The sequence below is a fragment of the Mesoplodon mirus genome (assembly GCF_964341445.2).
Source record: "Mesoplodon mirus genome assembly, chromosome: 6".
Classification (NCBI taxonomy): Eukaryota; Metazoa; Chordata; class Mammalia; order Artiodactyla; family Ziphiidae; genus Mesoplodon; species Mesoplodon mirus.
In genome coordinates this window covers 47523032-47542157 of record NC_138982.1, presented here as the reverse complement: position 1 = coordinate 47542157, position 19126 = coordinate 47523032, and the positions used below count along the sequence as shown (strand labels likewise).

Below are 19126 nucleotides of genomic sequence, written 5' to 3'. Positions count from 1 at the left end.
CAGGAGAGTTGACAAATTCCTGGGGCAAAGCTATAAATGAATATTACAGAGCATGGGCCAACAACTAGCCTTCGTAGAAAGGCAAGTCAGCCCGAGCAGTGGCTGGTCCATAGACTGTCAGTGCCAGGGCTTGAGAGGCTGTTTTCCTGGGGGTGTGCTACATCTGGGGCAGAGTTGGAAGCAGGCTGGAATCAGCCCTGCTCCTATTACCTTTTGTATAGGTTCCTATTAAACCACTTTTCTTTGTGTATGCACTGGAATTTCTATACCCGAGTTTCCCTGCAGAAGTAAACCAGTAATTCTACCTTGACAGTGGACGTGGGGTAGACAGCATCCAAGACAGCCTCCCTTGATTTCTACCTCTCCTGGTCTTCACTCCTACATTGTACCAGGGATGGTCAATGTGACCAAGAGGATACAGCAGAAGTGATGGCATGTAACTTCTGTGATTAGGTGGTCGTCTCTCTCTCTTGGATCACTTGCTCTGGGGAAAGCCAGTTGCCGTGTTGTGAGCAACCCTTTAGATATGCCACATGGTGTGAACTTGGAAGTAGATCCTTCAGCCCCATTTGAGCCTTCAGATGACTGCAGCTCTGGCTAACAGCCGAACTGCCACCTGGTGAGAGACCCTGAGCCAGAGCCACCCAGCTAAGCTGCTCCCAGATTTCTGACCCTCAGAGACTGTGTGAGATAATAAACGTTGTTTTAAGCTGCTAGGTTTCAGGGCAATTTGTTACACAGCTATAGATAACTAACACAGGACCTCTTCTGATTTATCTCAGCCCCTACCAGACTGTCTGGCGTTTAGGAAGTCCTTAATTGATGTTGGTTGGATGAATGAATGAATGGGTAATTGTGGCAGCACTTAAATAAACCAGTAATCCAGTCAGGTAGTCTGGACTGAGAGTTGAGAAATTTAATTTATAACTTTAATATGGTTTATCTTCTCAGAAATTCAGTTTCTCTCAAATAGGTCTTCGCACCTAGTAATAATGTGGCAGTGGAGAATAGAACAAAATAAATTATTTCTAGGAAGACGATTTAACTTACTGATTCAAGCAACAACCTCCACTAAGGTTGTAAACAAAATTTTTAATAGCACAAAAACCGAATTATAAGGAACGAATGACATAAATCTCCAAGGTAAGTTTTTATTACAAAAACTTTTAATACAATTCAATATTCTATTAAGACTAAAGGCAGGTCCTTCCCAAACCTACTGAGCCATAAGAGAACAAGTCAGGAAAGTGAATATGTTCTCCAGGGTGACTTGAATTATTCCTTTACTAACGAATGCTAGGGGTGTGTGGTCTTTTCTGTTAACATTTCTTTGGAAGTAAAAACAAGGAGGAATAAAATTCTTGGCTGCTCTACAGAAAAACGTGAACTAGAGTGAAAATGTGGCCATAAAACTGCAGAAGAAGCAAGTTACCACAAGAGGGGGATCTACATTCAAGAAAGAAAAGTTGGTTAGCAGTTCAATTTCTCTTTCAAAGAAATAAAAAATGCCTTGAGAAATTTACTCCATTCCTTTATCCTTAGACTCACAGCTTAACAATCCCATAAAAATGAGAAACGAATGTTTTACAGAGCCTCTCAGTTTTCTTCGAGGGAGTAGAGAACTTCATTAAAGATAGGCTATTTTATTTCCCATTAAGCCCTCCTTTCATGTGCCATAATCTCTCGTGATTCTGGACAAAATAATTTCCTCTGTAAAAGTGAGCATATGCCAGTATGAGGCTTCAGGCAGCACTTATTGTCATTGTTCTTGTAGGCAATTTGGTGTAGTGAAAAGACCAGAGACCTTGGTACCAGACCAACAGGAAATCAAATTCAGGCTCTGCCACTTGTTAGCTGGGTGACATTTAAGTGATTAATTTCTTTAAGTCTGAGTTTACTCACATGTAAGTTGTGAAAATTAAATGAGATGTATATAAACTGCTTAGCCTAGTGTCTGACACATATGTGTTCAATAGTGAAAGGCCATTATTATTGTTTCTTGCTTATTATTTAATTATGTTGTCTGTAGCCACCTAATTCTTAGTTTTAGTGATTCTGGAGGAGTCATCAAGATAAAAATATAAGCTGATCTATTCCTCTTGGTGTCACATCAAGTATCTAGACAACCTATGATATGTTGTTCTTTTTGACGATTTTTAGAAAACATTTAAAGTGGAAAAGGAGGTAAGTCAATTGACAGACACATACATCTTACAAAACATGGATAGTAAAAGCACTGAAAATACATTTTACAGGCAAAGCAGAAGCATTTTTAAAAGTGGAAAAGATCAAGGATAAAATTAAGTCCCCAATGTGAACACAGGTAATATTAATTACAATTGATGCTTTGGTTTATAATATGGAGCATATACCACTTTACATACATTATGTTAGTTTAATGTATCTCAAATGTTGACTCTGGTTAAAATATTTTCAAGGAAACTAGAAAATATTCTTAAACAGCTCACTCGATCTTTCATAAAATGAACAAAAATTATTTTGAAATTGATGTACTGCTTGAACTTACGTCAGAAATTTGGTTTTTGTGAAAGATAGTGGTTTACACGGTTGGAAGGACCCACACTCCAAGGGAAGTCTTCAATATCCTGGAAACAATGAAAGAATTCTCTAAACTGCACCTTTTTCTTTTCCCTCGGGGCACCAGTTAGATTCTCTGGTATCCAGAAGATTCACGCCTTAAGCGGATTCCATAGACAATCAAACCCACTGCGAAGAGACCAAGCACAATGGCCCCAATCACAGGAAGCACAATTGTGTAGTCAGATGAACATTCGTCCACTAAGAGAAAAAACAAATACGGCCACTAAGGTTTAGTGAGGACAGACCAGAAAGCAGGCTAGAGTGGGGAGAATATGAGCTTTGGAGTCAGACCTGTGCTTGACTTTTGCTTCCACCACTAACTGTGTGAACCTGGGAGGGTTATTTAACCCTGCAATTTACTCATTTACAAAGGAAGCAAATAATATATAAAATTGTTGGAGGATGAAATAAGATAACTTTCTCTTCTCAGAAATTAATAAATATTTAATAATTGTTAGTCCTGTTTTCTTCCAGGTGTTGCTCTCTGCAAAGTGGGACGTGCTTACGTAAAACAGACTGCGTCACCGTAAACCTTATCTCTTGAAGACATGTGATGTTTCTCCACTTTTTAAAACATTCATTTTTGTCACACTTACAGTTCTGTTTTATTGCTTTTAGTTAGCCAAAAATATTAGAAAATAGACCTAATTATTTATGAGGGCTTAAAAGTGAAAGTTTGCAAATTTGTCAAAATTCTTTTTTCTTTATTCTGTTAGAGACTATTTATTCAGTTCATTTAAAATGTAATCAGTCTTGACTGGAGAAAGATGGAAGGCCCTGGGAATAAAAGGGAACTTAGTTGAATACAAATAAATGGAGAACTATATCTATATCTTATTCCAGAACAGATGAGAGGATATGCCCTTGAGGTCTTCCATGAACCAATATTGAAATTATGTCCTGAACCAAGAATCACCATTAACCCAATTCTCACCTGAGGTCCAAGTAAAAAGAATCAGGAGGGGCCAGGGAAGAGGGAATGGTAATTAGAGACTCCTGGGAAAAAAACTAAATCTATACAAGACAGGAACTGTGCTTGTAGTACACTATTTGATTTGGCAGTGGACAATATTTACATTATAATGATGCATACTTTATTGATTTAACAAAAAAACAGTGATATAACCATAAAAAGGATGGTGTAAGAAGTATTAAATCCTTATCTTCCATAGCAAGAGGTTTAAAGCTGATAAATTAGGAAATAGTAGGATAAGCTTTTTATTATTTTTTAGAGAACTATGGAGATAGTTACCATAAGAAACTGTTCAAACTAGTTAAAGTGCTTTGTCTCTTAGAGGAGGGACAGGGAAATGTTGCTTTTCATGAATCCTTTTAGAGTATATGATAATTTTGTTATTTACATATTTGTTAAAATTATATATAATATTGTTATATTAAATATAACATTGTACATGTAAATATTTATATATATTTCTTAGGAAAGAACATAATCTAAGAAGTTAAAATAATTTGGAAAAAAAATACAGAATTGTCAAAACAAAATGTAAAGCACATACCTATCGATCCAGCAGTTCCACCACTAGGAATTTATACTGAAGATATATTCATAAAGTACACAAAAATATGTAATAATAATCTCCTTTGATGAGAGGAAAATTGACAATCTAAATATCCATCAAAAATTTACAATTGTACATTCATACAATAGACTATGACGTAGCCATCAAAAGGAATGTGGTAGATTTCCATGTGCTGACAGGGAAGTTACCTAAGATCTGTGAAGCACTGCATGGGTGCCTAGAGCAAAAAAATACACAAGAAGCTGGGGGAAGACTGGGATGGCAATAGAGGCAACTTTTACTTTCTATGTAGTTTTATACTATTTAATATGACATTGTTTAAACATCTTCAAAATGAAAAAAAGTAAACAAAGAAAATAGTTATCCAATCACCATGTTTCTTCTACTTGAATTAATCACCATAAATCTTCGAGGCATTTGTTTCCTCTGTACATATATGTGTGTATGCGTGTGTGTGTGCTCATGTGTATGCTTAAAGAAAATCATTGTATTTTTTAAAATGATATATGCTCATTATAAATCTCCTAAAAACCACCTACCCAGCATTTATCATTGGTAAAACATGGACAAACATTATTTCAGGCGTCTTTCTTTACAACTGTAAGAATAGATGGGTAGAAAAATAAATAGAAGTGGTTTTATCAAAATGGGATCATACAAATGCTATTTTAACCAAAATTGTCCATTTTAATGTTACTTGAATTTCACAGAAGAAAAAAACTAAAACAAAACTAGAGGAATTACTGCACTTCAAATAAACGTGTCTTTGCCATGGGAAATACTGTTGCATAAAAGATCTTTTTAAGATTCAAAGAAGAGACAAAAATACACAAGTAGAAAATAAATAAATGATTATGAAATGCATTAAGAGGTTATAAAATAAATTAGAGACGTGTTTTCTAAACTCTGTGTTTCCAGTTAGACATTATCTATTGATTCTGTTTTGAAAGATTAGCACTAACAGATTCCCTTCTATTTCTGGTCTTCCCAACTCAAATTCTGAATAGCTATACATATTTTTAGAAACATTGTTCAGGTTTACAATATTTCAGTTCTATTTGATAAGTATAATTCCTATAATTTCTAAAAATTCGCTTCAAATTTAGAACACATTCACTATTTAAAGTCAAAATAATACAAAATGCTGTACATTGAGAAGTTTCATTTCTACCCTTGTGCCATCTTCTTAGTTCTTCCTGCCAATATTAGACAACTATTTAATTTCTTATATATTTCCAATGTTTCAGATATAAGCAAAAGTGAAAATATACTTTATTTCCCATTTTCCTCACTATTATGCATTATACATTTTTAAACAATGTATTTTGGATAACTTTCCTTATACATACACAAACATGTATGTTCTCATTCTTTTCTTATAACTGTATAGTATTCTGTTGTGGAATGTATCTGTCCCAGATTGATGGACCCTTGTTTTGTTTTTAATCTTTTGATATTACAAATAATTCTGTGATGAATAAGCATGCACATATATCATTTTATATATGAGAAGGAATGATAAAATCTCAGATCCATAATTGTTTACTGCTTTTTATATTTAACTCTTCAAATAGATTAAATGCCTTAAAAAACAAAACAAAACTGTGCTTTCTCTATTCCTGAAAGATGTTTGCTGATATCCTTGCTTGTAATGTGGCTTCTCTCTGATCAAATTTCATTGTCAAGCTGTATCTTTAAGAAGAGCTCATTTGTGCTGTATCCCTTGAATTATTTCATGTTTGAGGATACCGGTTTATTACCTTTTTACTCAGATTATATTTTGGGGCCACACTTTCCCTTAGGATTTTGTAGACAATGGTCTATTTTCTGGCTTTAAATGTTATTGTAAAGAAATCTGAGGCCAATTTTAACCTTCCCCCTTTATAGGTGATTTGCTTTTTTTAGGGGAAGGGGGAGTTTGTATGTCTAAAGAATTCTTTAGCTTTAAAGTTCTATGGCTTAGGGCTTCCCTGGTGGCACAGTGGTTGAGGGTCTGCCTGCCGATGCTGGGGACACGGGTTCGTGCCCCGGTCCGGGAAGATCCCACATGCCGTGGAGCGGCTGGGCCCGTGAGCCATGGCCGCTGAGCCTGCACGTCCGGAGCCTGTGCTCCGCAACGGGAGAGGCCACAACAGTGAGAGGCCCGCGTACCGCAAAAAAAAAAAAGTTCTATGGCTTACTTTGGATATATCTTAATGTTAAGCTTTCGGTGTCAGGTTTTTTTTTCCTCCCACCCTGGGATAGGTACACTGTGCACTTTCAATCTGCAACTTCAATTATTTATTTTAAGGAAAACTTCTTAAATCATCAAATTTATCTTTTTATTTTTTAACTCTGTACTTCAGAGGCACCAGTTATCCTCATTTTAGATGATCTGAATAGCTTTCATACCTAGCAGCTTACCTATAATATTATAATCTTATTTTTTATTAACTGGTTAACTCAGTCTTTTTCTCTACAAAGATAATGCAGTTTTCAGCTCTATCTGTTCTGCCTTTTATTTCCATTTATTATGGAAGTGTGTTGCTTTGATGCTCAATTTGTTTTCTTAGGAGTGAAATGTCCTATTTACCTCACTCTTTCATTATAACTTCTCCTCTATGAGCTCTGGTTATATGGAATTCACATTCTTATTAATTGTCAAAAAAACAATTGGCAGGTATTTCTCTCTGTTCCTTGAGTTAGGTTTTCTTTGTATTTTATCAACTATATTCCTTTCTAACCCTCCCTCCTTTAATTTTTAAAAATTGTGGTCAAATATACACAACATAAAATTTACCATTTTAATTGTTTTAAAGTGTACACTTCAGTGACATTAAGTACATTCACATTTTTGTGTGACCATCACCACTATCCATCTCCAGAACTTTTTTCATCTTGCAAAATGAAAACTCTGAATCTATAATTTAGTTTAATCTTATATTATTTTTCCCTGCAGTAATTTTGCACTGTAGTCTTGTAGTTTGTTTTCATCTTACTCGTTTCCCATTGAGCTAACTAATTGGATTCTATTTTCTTTTCTATACCTTGGGAACTAGCTACAGACTGGGGTGTCCTCTGGTTTGGGGCTGGCTCCCCAGTTCATTTCCAGCAGTCTGTGTTTATTCTGCTTTGTCTCCGCAGTAGCCATTTTCACTACTCCTACCTAGCTTGAAGAGATGCGGGATCCTAGTTCCCCAACCAGGGATCGAACCTGGGCCCCCTGCATTGGGAGCGTAGAGTTTTAATCATGGACTGCCAGGGAAGTCCCAAGTGGCTGTTCTTTTTCTCTCCAGTTTTAGGAAGAGTAGTCAGCATTCACAGGATGTTTTTCTTTCACAGTATGGCTCCTTGGGGTAGGTGTACTGGGGAGGTTAGAAAGGTTAGAAGCCCACTCAGAAGGGTTAGAAGCCCACTCAGCTGCGCCTCTCCACTCTTCCTCTCAGTCTTGTATCTTTGTTGTTCATCAGTTTAAAATGTTTATTGCATTAGGTTATGTCTTTTTGATTGCTACTGGTGACTTTTTTTTTTTTTTTTTTTTTTTTTTTTGCAGCACGCGGGCCTCTCACTGTTGTGGCCTCTCCTGTTGCAGAGCACAGGCTCCGGACACGCAGGCTCAGCGGCCATGGCTCACGGGCCCAGCCGCTCTGCGGCATGTGGGATCTTCCTGGACCGGGGTACGAACCCGTGTCCCCTGCATCGGCAGGTGGACTCTCAACCACTGCGCCACCAGGGAAGCCCCTGCTACTGGTGATTTAAAAAAAAAAATTCCCCCCCCTCAGTCTATTAGACAATGAGGGAGAAAAGTTCTGTAAGGAATATTCTAGTCACTATTTTTTTTTTTTTTTTTTTTTTTTTTTGTGGTACGCGGGTCTCTCACCGTTGTGGCCTCTCCCATTGCGGAGCACAGGCTCCGGACGCACAGGCTCAGCGGCTGTGGCTCACGAGCCCAGCCGCTCCGCGGCATGTGGGATCTTCCCGGACTGGGGCACGAACCCGTGTCCCCTGCATCGGCAGGCGGACTCTCAACCACTGCGCCACCAGGGAAGCCCCTCTAGTTACTATTTTAACTCCAATTTTTCATTTCATATATTTCTGTAGTGCTTAAAATTTTTTTCACAACCTACGTGTTTTTGCTCCCATTTGTTTCTTAAAAATTAAGAATTAGTAGTGAAGTATAAATTATAACCATTTTAAACAGTTTATGAAGCAAACCCAAAATTTAGGCACACATTGATACACATTTGTTAATCAATGTGTGTTTTGTATGTAATTCATACATAATTCTTTATTCACGTTATCGTTGTGAGAACCTAGAAACAATAAAAATTCCCAATAATAACAGAATAGTTAAGTAAATTATTGTGTAATGTTGATAGCATATTCAGGATAGCAGCCGTAGTAATGACACTTTGTACCTCTAGCAGCATAGAGAAATGCTTATGGAACAAGGATACCAAACTGTGTCTTCTGTGTGCTTTCAGTTTGTAAAACAATATTCTTGAGAAGGAAATACAGTTGACCCTTGAAGGACACCAGTTTGAACTGCACAGATCTATTTATAGGCAGATATTTTTCAACATTAAATACTACAGTACTACTTTATCTGCAGGTGGTTGAGGAACGCAGGTACAGAGGGAACCACCTAAACAGAAGGCCAACTCTGTTATACACACAGATTTTCAACCGTGGGAGGGTGGGTGCCCTGACCCCCAGCATCGTTCAAGGGCCAACTGTACACCAAAATGAACAATGGATAGGTTACCTCCATGTGGGCATTAGTGAAGGTTTCTACTGTCTCTAGGTAGGTTGCAGAGAGAGGGGTAAATTCAGGCGTTCTACCGTCAGCAGGAGGGAGAAACTGAGTTGAAACCAGCTGGAAGGGCAAGCAGCAGGAGAGCCAAAGGTCAGGGGCCAGTGCCGCCAGAGAGGATCAGAGGCTCCTTGTGAGGCTTCCCGGAGTCCTACACAGCAGCCTCCTGCCCCAACCTCAGAAAGGGACAAGCAGCACTCTGCAGTAAGCCTTGCAGCCCTAAGAGACGACTTGGAGGCAGCACGGTGCGGGGCTGGAGGGGGGCGGGGGGAACCCCGGGACACGGAGGAGGCCACTTCCAGATGCCCAGTCTACCACAATCCCAATCCCAGCACTTTCCCCTCTAGGACCCTCCTGGGACATCACTGCAACAGTGGGCAGACCTGTGAGGCAATAATGCATCCAGGCATTTATTTACTAATAATTCCAAGGAAACCTGTGTTCTTTTCGGTTACTAGAATGTTAATTCAAAGCAATTTTAAAGATAATTGGAGTGTATGGGGAGGGGTAGATCACAGGAGTCTAAGCAGCAGCCTTCACTCCAAAGAACTCATTGAAGATGGTAGAAAGGAAAATTAAACTCAAGCGAACTGCCTTATCCCTCTCTTCTTGATTTTAATTAAACTTCATTTTCCTCTGCTGTAGGAGAAATTTCTATACTAGAACCTTTAGTCATTCTACAGGGTGGTTAGTGGCACGGTGAATAAACAACCCATGCTCTGTGGTATAGAACCTAACAAGCACACTTGAGGTTGAACTGGAAATGGGAGTCTAGTGTGGGTACTGGCTGACACCCACTGGAGGAAGGAGATGAAGACAGATGGCATCTCTACGAGGCCACGCCCTTGCTGCTCAACCCGAGTCACTTTGGGGAACACTGGGTCCTCACATCCCAGATTTGCATTAACACCTCCTGGTGTAAGGAGGAAACAGGAATGTCCTCACCCTCCTGCCATCTTCAAGGGCTCTTGAAGCTCTCTTGAAGTTGCTGTGTGCCCTCCCCACCCCCTCACTTCTGAGAAAGTGGAGAGAGCTAAAATACCTCAAAGGAAAGCAGTACACATTCTAGATAAGCAGTGGTTATAGAGTGGTTGCCAACTTTCATAAACTTCCTCTTAAAAATAATGAATAACACCTCTGGACAATACAGAAACACAAGAACAGTTTCTGTTAGTAAAAACAGTTAAAAACATCCAGAAGTCCATTACTCTCCCCTTTCTCTGAAAGACCAATCCCAGTTCTGCTATTTAAACAGTCAACGTAGTAGAAAACCATGAATAACATTCTAAGCCATATTTTAATAGAACTTTCCCTCCAGACACCAATCACTCCCAATCAGGAATTTCCTGGTTTACGTTTGTTTTGTTTTGTTTTGTTGTTTTGTTTTTGGTAAATGTTTGCTAAAAAGGGAAAGTGGATAAGAATCTGGGTAGATCTACCTCTTCTCTTTGCCATTTCTGACTGTTTAAATGCTTTACCTACCTCCGCCCCCCACTATGGCCCAAGTTAACAAATCTACAAGGATACACTAAAATCAAAGAAAAGTAGAGACAGAGCAGAAAAAGGGTATTAAGAAGGCAGACAACAAATTAAGGTGAAGGACTGGAGAACTAACATTTATGAAGCCTCTTTTGTTTGCCAAGATCTTTGGTATATCCTTTACATTAAAAAATGGAATGTTGGGAAGTTTTCTAGTTTTTTTTTTTTTTTTTTTTTTTTTTTTTTTTTACTAATAATACATTAGAACAGTGTAGAATATGTCCTTTTAAAAATGATAGTCTAAAAAGGCCTCCAGGGCTTCCCTGGTGGCCCAGTGATTGAGAGCCCCCCTGCCATTGCAGGGGACAAGCCCTGGTCCGGGAAGATCCCACATGCTGCGGAACAGCTGGGTCTGTGTGCCACAACTACTGAGCCTTCATTCTAGAACCCGCCAGCCACAACTACTGAGCCCACGCACCTAGAACCCGTGCTCCACAACAAGAGAAGCCACCGCAATGAGAAGCCTGTGCACCGCAAGGAAGAGTAGGCCCCGCTCGCCACAACTAGAGAAAGCCCACATGCAGCAACAGACCCAATGCAGCCAAGAATAAATAAATAAAATAAATAAATTTATTAAAAAAAATAAAAAGACCTTCAGTCAACCTAAAAAAAAAAAGATAGTCTATCAAGACTATCATTTAAGTAAATCAGGAGTTGGGCAAAATCCAGGAGTTTAAAATCACTTTAGAATTTATTTTGAAATGGATAGGTGTTTTCAAAGTAAAAAAGTTTTTTAAAAAAACTAGATATTGAGACTCTTAAAAATGTATACGAAAAAGCAGTGTAGTTTGAAAATGTCTTTCACACAATCTTCCCTTTGGGTGTTTGCTTTCTCCTTCACACAGGACCCTGCTCACATCCCTGCCCCTTGTCCCTAATTCTCACAGCCAGGCCTGTATTATCAGGTGTGGATGGTGGAACTCAAGCCCATATGACCCAGGAAGAAGTGGGGTGGGAGCTGTCTTGTAGCTAGCCTGATGGCCTTTGGTGGAATGCTGATTTCCTAATCGGATTTGGAGGGTGGGGTTGGCAACTAGAAAAGTTGATCCCTTCACTTCAGGCTAAATATACAGCCAGCATTCCCAAGGCCTTAACCTTGCACATTTTGAGGAAGGTGGGGCTTTACATGCGTTCATATCCTCTCCTGGGCCTCTTTCTGGTCACCAGGCATGCTGTTAGCAAAACGCCAAGCAATGCTGCGATACTCAGGCCCACGGCCACAGGGATTTCTCTCCTGTTTCTGTCACTGAAGCATTCGTCCGCTGTAATTGAAGTCAGAGTAACAGGTGTTACAGGCTGGCCACAATGCTGGGAAGTGATACTGCCCCTGCCCGCCTCAGCTTCACAGAGAAGGAAACTGAGCGAGAGATGGAGCTGTGGGGCCTGTCCCTGCTGCCTCAGACGTATGGACAGGTGACGATGAGCAGGGAAGGGGTCACTACAGTGGGCTGAAACTTGTAGCGCCCGTGATCCCTTAAGGGGTGTCTTAAACTGCAGATCCCCGGGCCCCGCACCCAAGCAGTTTTGATTCAGCGGGTCGGAGGTGGGACCCAGGTGATTGTGATACGGCTGGGAGGCAGATCCAACTTTGAGGAGCACTGGTTAGGTCCAGAGGGTCAGGATCAGAATTGTGTCTTGACTCTCAAGCCAGGGTAAGCACGGGAGACTTGTTTCCCAACGTTGGAAACACAGACCTGGACCATATCACCTGGCCAAAGTTTTCTATTTAAACTCTGTGCTTCTTGAAGGGACTGCTGGACACCCCGGGCTCCCGGTACCGGAGAGACCTTTTGCAGGCTCCGAGATTTTAGAGAGAAGGGGTTGAGAAAGGGGGTCAGGGGCCTACTGTTTGGGATGACCGTTCTCTTTGACAAGGCTGAGCGTTACACTTGCTGGATTCCTCTCCAGTTCTCCGAGCCCCTGTTGAAGGGTCACCCATCTGTCAGGACTTCTCTGAGCCCCTTCCTGCAACGCTGTGTTCCTCATGCCTTCCTCTGCACTCCCACGGCCTCTGTACTTATGCCTTTTATAATGCCATATTGTATGGTAACTTCTATTTTTTAACTTGCTCCTTTTTCTCTCCTCTCTTACTCTCTGGTAGAAAATATGATTTACAGGGTGACATACAACTTCACATTTGAGCACCTTTAGTGAAATTTGAGGTGCAAAGACTGGGAATAAGGAGCTGGGCTGAAGCGGGGACAGTGGAATGAACAAGAGAAATATTTTGGAGGTAGAATTGATAGGGTTTTGTGACTATTTATATGAGAGGGTGAAGGAGGGAGAGGAAAAAATGAAAAGATAGCTTTCTACATCTCCTCGTGAGCACTGCTTAATAGCGGCCAGGTGTGCTGCTAAAAGGTTTTTATTTCTCATCTCTGCCACCAAGAGGTTTCCCAGACCTGCTTACTTCCTTCTATACACAGGTTCTGAGGGGGAGGAAGAGAAAGTGTGTGCCTTATTTTTAAGACCACATGATTAAATACAGAGGTTTTTCAAGCCTTCATAATAAATGTTTAAAAGAGTTTCCCAAATTGGATATTTTGAGACAAGATGACAGAGTGGGGGAAATACCTACTAGCAAATTTTAATATTTAATCTTAGGACTCTGGTAAACATCCAAAATTAAGATAGAGATTGTAGGACTCAGACCAAACCTACAGATATCAGGAGATCCAAGGCAAGTGACACTTAATACTGCCTTTGCTGAATGCTTTCCACCAGGTATATCAGAAGTTTTCTGCCAGACACATTTTCAGCTTTACAGTGGAATTCAAGTAGAAATCAGACTCATGTTATAGAAATTTAACTTACAGCTACACCTCTAGCTAAATCTAATTTTGATAGCTGAGAACTATTCATAATGTCATTGACTTATTGTGAGAGAGATGTTTTAGAAACTGAAGTTCAATTCTTGCCCATATGTAGAAACCCTTGTAATACTGTTTTCCTGGTGGGGAGAAAAGGGCTTTTTTGGAAAGTCACCCTGGGCTGCCCCTGGCCTTCTTGCTAGAATCTGCTTCCCTCTGTGGTGGTAAAAACCCAAAGTAGAAGTTGCACGGGAACTAAGACTAACTATGAGGAAGCACTAGTTGGGTGGAACAGCTTGGATTTGAGAAGAGGGGATCCAACAGAGTGTATTTCTGTCTAGAATGATCACAACTTTCTCTTTTCCCTCCATAAGTGGGAAAGAATCTATTCTGAAATCTTGAAGTTTAGACATCACTAAATACTCAGGATTTTTAAGGTGTTCTCCAAAGACACCTGGGTTTACCAGTATTCAACAGCTTGCTCAGGGGAGGTTACTGATGGCGTTTTCTGACTCTTTGATTGACTATGACTGTGTGTGTGTGTTTAAATGAGTCAGAATGTGTATTTTGGTCAGACAAGAAGAATGTATTCTGCTGTGGGAGGGCAGTGGACATGAGTGGGTGTAAGTGTCTGATTTTGAGGCTGGTATTGACTCATACAATGGTGGGAGGGAGGGTTGGGCAGAGAAACTTGACCCTGAGAGCTTAGTGGAATCATACTCTTCTAGGAAGTTCATGTGATTCTTGTCCCTTTGAAAGCTTCAAACAAAAACAACTTGAAACTACTCCTGGGTCTCAGAAGTTTATGTTTGTGACATCATGATCCCTTAACTTACCATTTCCAAAGTGGTTGCCTTCAAAATCAAAGGCTTGAAGTTGGATATTCATTGTTTTCAGCTGAAGGTGGGGTGAGAGCTGGATGCTCTGTTCACTCACACACTTGAAGGAATGCCCGACCACAGTCTCAAACATCACCATTGCACTTTTCATTCCTTGGTAAACTTTCTCTGAAAACACAAAGGTGAAATATCAACATGTAAGAATCCTGGCAAATATCCATTGAGCCCCACCTGTTGCTGGGTGGCCCATGTGCAGTTAAATGGCCTTCCTTAGATGTGGCTCTCCAGAGTTCTGACACCTTCGCCTCATGAAACATCACCCTGGTGCTGTCTGGGAACTTTTTCCTGATGCTCTGTTCACCATATATGGGGGCAATCTCACATAAATTAGAATATGATAACATTGAAATAAAAACTCTTCGGAATCTTTTCTTCAGTTATTTTAAGTCATTGGGGGCAGAGTCAATGGGGACTATTGTCAGTGCTTGCGCACAAAAAAAGTGCCCACAAAAACTTCAGAAATAAAAGAAGTAAGATTGTTCTCTGAGCCAAAAATCACATGAACTCATAATGAATCAGAGCAGAGACATGCAAAGTTACCAAGCAGAGTATTTGCATGTCACCACACTGAATACATTAATATAGCAAAAGGAACGACGAAGCCCATCATTGGGAGGGGTTGTTGCATCATTCATGGAAGCATAGAGAAGGGAGAGGCCCATCTCCATCCATCTGAGTGCTGCTGGGAGAGAAGAACCTGCTCAAGGACTGGCCCTGTCTCGTGAGAGGCAGACGCGTTTCAAGGAGGTGAGTGCTTCAAGGCCCATGGGGTTAAACATTTAAAATATTTACACCATTGTAAAGCAATTATACTCCAATAAAGATGTTAAAAAATTTTAATAACTCCATTTGCTCTAATTCCACCTCCACCAGGCACCCTTCTGAATATAGTTTGGTTTCCCAAATGGGAGAAAGTTCATTGGCAGAGTACCCAACTGTCTTGGTCCCCTTGCAGTTACAGTAAGAAACAGTAGCATGATGAATGAACAAACTGGCATTCTGATTTTATACATCAGTTTTATGACCTTGGTTTAAGGTCAGGTTCCTTGAAGAAACAGCCGCTGATGGCTTCCGGGGCTGAGGACCAGACTATGGACCTCAGTGAATTCATCCACGGGCTGTTTTTGAGGGAGTCCGGAAGTTCCCTCCTCTCCTGCTGCTGCGGGTGTGTTCACTCGCATCTGACATAACATCTCACACGGAGGGTCGGCTCACTGTGTTTCAGGTGCTGTGCAAGGACTTGACGTGCATTTTCCTGTTTAATTCCCACAAACATTTTTTGAGATAGGTACTACCGTCACCATTTTACAGATGAGAAGACGGAGTTGAAAACATAAATCTAAGAACATACATCTAGTAAGTGGTGTTTGGACTCAAGCCATCTGATCCTAGAGCTTGTTATCTTAACTGCTGTGCGGTTGTGTCTCCTGCCCGTTACTGCCATATTTACTGCAGACTCCTGCATTTATACATGCAAACGTCCTACATGATGTACTGAATTATCCATGTGCACTGCTGTATCTTGTGGTATATCCTGGGGTAGTCTACTATCACTGCTCGTGCTAATGTCACCACGGTCACTACCCCTGTAACTACAACTAATTACTGTGCTAACACCACCACCACTGCCACCACTGACATGGAAATGATCATCACGAGGAGTAGGACGATTCCTGCTGCCACTGCTGAGCCTTGAGCATGGGGACCTAGACCTAGAGTTGTTTTTTCCCCTCCCTCAGCCTCTCAATTAGTTTCTGGTCTGACTTTCCCTTCTCCTGCCCCTTGAGACATTACTACCCTATTAGTAGCTAAATTTGGTCCTTATCCAGTGATAACGTTAGCTGCTTTAAGTTAGCATGCACAATATTTATTCCCCAGTCGATATGAGGAGACTCATTTGAGATAATGCATATGAAAAGGTCAACTGTGACATCTTACTTATATTTAACCGATAATCATTGACAACAACTTTTTGAGCAATACCAACGTAATATTGCTAATATTTAAAAAGATATATCGGGGCTTCGTTGGTGGCGCAGTGGTTGAGAATCTTCCTGCTAATGCAGGGGACATGGGTTCAAGCCCTGGTCTGGGAAGATCCCACATGCCGCGGAGCAACTAGGCCCGTGAGCCACAACTACTGAGCCTGTGCGTCTGGAGCCTGTGCTCCGCAAAAAGAGAGGCCACGATAGTGAGAGGCCCGCGCACCGCGATGAAGAGTGGCCCCCGCTTGCCACAATTAGAGAAAGCCCTCGCACAGAAACAAAGACCCAACACAGCATAAATAAATTAATAAAACTCCTATCCCAACATTATCTAAAAAAAAAAAAAAGTTTAAAATAGATATATCTTCACATTTTCATTTCTCAGCAAGTTTCTTTAGTATAAGTTCCTTAATTAATAAAAGAATAAGTTTAAGCCAGTCAAAAGAATTTTGAAGAGGAGAAAAGAGACATGAAAACTCTTAGTACACGACCTGGCACGAAGGAGGTGCTCACTAACAGTGTGTTATCTAAGTCTAGGCTTTCTGGAGAAACATCTGAGGCCTCTGAGAAACTCCCTCAACTTGACTGGGAGCATTACTTTCCTAGAAGTGAACACTGTAGGAGTTCTTTCAACTTGCTCTACTTTGGGTAATTTTTCACATAGCAACCAAAGTGAACCTTTATAAATATAAATCTGATATATCATTTCCCTACGCCAAGCCCTCCAATGGCATCTTTTCACACTTTAGAATAAAATCCAAAGTCCTCACCCTGTCTTACCCACAGGCTCTCTGTGCTCTGGCCTGGCTGCCCCTCAGACCTCATTGGCTGCTTTGCTTGCTCTCTTGGACACACTGGTTCCTGCTGGTCCTTGAGTGCCCCAGCAAGCTCACTCCTTAGAGCCTGGGCACCTGTAGTTCCTGCCGCCTGGAAAGAGTTTCCCCAGACCCAGATGTCCTCAAATGGGGACAGCTCTCTGCTCAAACCTCACCTCTTCAGAGAGGGCTTTCTCCTCAGAGGGCTTCCCTACTACTCCTTCCAGTCCTCTCCATCCTCATCCTGCTTTTTTTGCTCATAGAATTTAGCACTATTTAACTATATATTGTAATTTAATACATCTGTTTATGGTCCTCTTCCCACTTCTATAATGTAAGCTCCATGAGGGCAGGGACTATATGTTTAGATAATTAGGGATACCGAGTACATACTATAGGGCTTGGAACCTAGCAGGCACTAGCTACACTTTCGTAGAATGAATGCATGATTCCGAGAGTGTAAAATAAACCTCACCATTAACAGCAAATCTGTCGAAAAGTCACTCAACTCTATTGTTGCTGATTTGACACAATGTAGCCAACTTGCTGCGTGAGCAGACAAGCAGACTGAAGCACACAGAGATGTATCAATAATAAGTTCCCTCAAAGTTACATTGCTGGCTGCTCTCTCAGTCTGTTTCTCAAAGGCAGCATCACATATTAGCAAGGTGAAAACTGAGCTAACCAGAAACAGCATCATCGCTGATAGAACAGGCTTCTCCAATTACTTACCTGGATTTGAGACGGTCAAATAGGCTTCCACCTCACTGATATAATACGAGTTTTCATCCTGTAAAACAGCAGTGTGTCAACTTTTGGGTAATCTCTGTTTTTATGTTTATGATCCTAGTTTACAGACTGTTTAGGCAGGATTCCAGCTATTAAATCATTGATATGGGGGTTTGGGGTATGTTGGTATGGAGCCACAACTGTGTTTGAAATTTTCCAAAGAAGTAAATACATCATACAATAAATAGATAATAAGTAATGGCTTGCCCCTGGCTGAAAATTTCTCTATTGCATACTTGTTGCTAGAGCCTGAAATTCCAATTCCACTGGTACGATCTGAGTCCCTTCAGCTGGGCCAAGTTTCCCCCTGTTATAATGCAAATACATCTGGAAGGTGGATGGGTTTGGGGGGGCATACATTAAGCCTTTATTAGTAATTAATATCTTAGGGTAGGGATTCAAGCTGAGACCACTCATCCTTAAGGCTACCGTGGGTGGATTTGATGGGGTCCATAAACCCCCCTGGGAAAAACAGTGTATGCAAAATTATGTGTGGATTTTCCTGGATAGGGTATCAATTATTTTAAACAGATTAATGGGTTCATGTCTCCAAAATGGTTACATGGGGCCATGAAGGATTCTGGAAAGAAAAGGTTAACCCTGAGATTACTGGCTGTTCTCTAGAAGAAGACCCCAGGTTGTTGTGTTCAGAATTATAAAGCAGTGCTCCACGTTTTATCCAGGGACTGTCCTTTTGGAAAACAAACAAACAAACCAAAAAACCCTACAAAACAGCCCTATAACTTCCTGAGAGAATCAGGGTATGGAACATTAAAACGAACTGAATTGAGATATGAAAGTTAAGCTGGAAAAGGAGTTTTTATTTTTTAAAGTAGGTGATTTACAGTGTTATTGCTTTTAAACATTCATTAGAAAACTATCTGCAAGTAAGTTGCCAAAAACGGTACAGCAACCAAAATCAGAATCTGAAATTGAATTACTTTTAGTAGTCATTAAAGGAACTTAGCAATAATAATCTTGACCACATTCTAGTCCATTTATATATTGTTTGTAGATGAAATGATGATTGCTTACACAGTAAGGGTTCCTGAAATACAAACTGTTCCAGTGAGGTGACTGCTATCGATGCACTGAACTCTAGATCCTACAGTTCATTGAAGCAGCTCCACACACTGGCTTCTCACCTCGTGCCAGGTACTTCTCCTGTGTGGCAGGCACCTCTGTGCCTCACCTTATTTAATCCCCACAACCACTAGGAGAAGAAATGGAGGCTCAGTGACTTGCCCAAGGTCACAGTCTTAATAGTTGGCAGGTGAAGATATGACCCCAAGCCACCTGGCTAGCCTTTAACTTCTCTTATATCCACTCCAGACCAGGCATTGCTCTAGGTCCTG

At 40.6% G+C, this 19126-nt stretch overlaps 1 protein-coding gene across 2 annotated transcripts in view; it reads right to left on the bottom strand.

Moving 5' to 3' along the window:
• Positions 1-1072: 1072 nt before the first annotated feature.
• The window catches only part of LAMP3 (lysosomal associated membrane protein 3), a 34803-nt gene continuing 16749 nt past the window's right edge, over positions 1073-19126 (bottom strand). Inside the window, exons 4-6 of one of the 2 annotated variants that reach the window (XM_082625824.1) lie at positions 17715-17772; positions 14120-14290; positions 1073-2799 (exon numbers count right to left, since the gene is read on the bottom strand). In XM_082625824.1, coding sequence (XP_082481950.1) covers positions 2666-2799; positions 14120-14290; positions 17715-17772 — 363 coding nt within the window. In that variant the 3' untranslated portion in view covers positions 1073-2665. The other variant, XM_082625823.1, reaches the window with a different exon arrangement.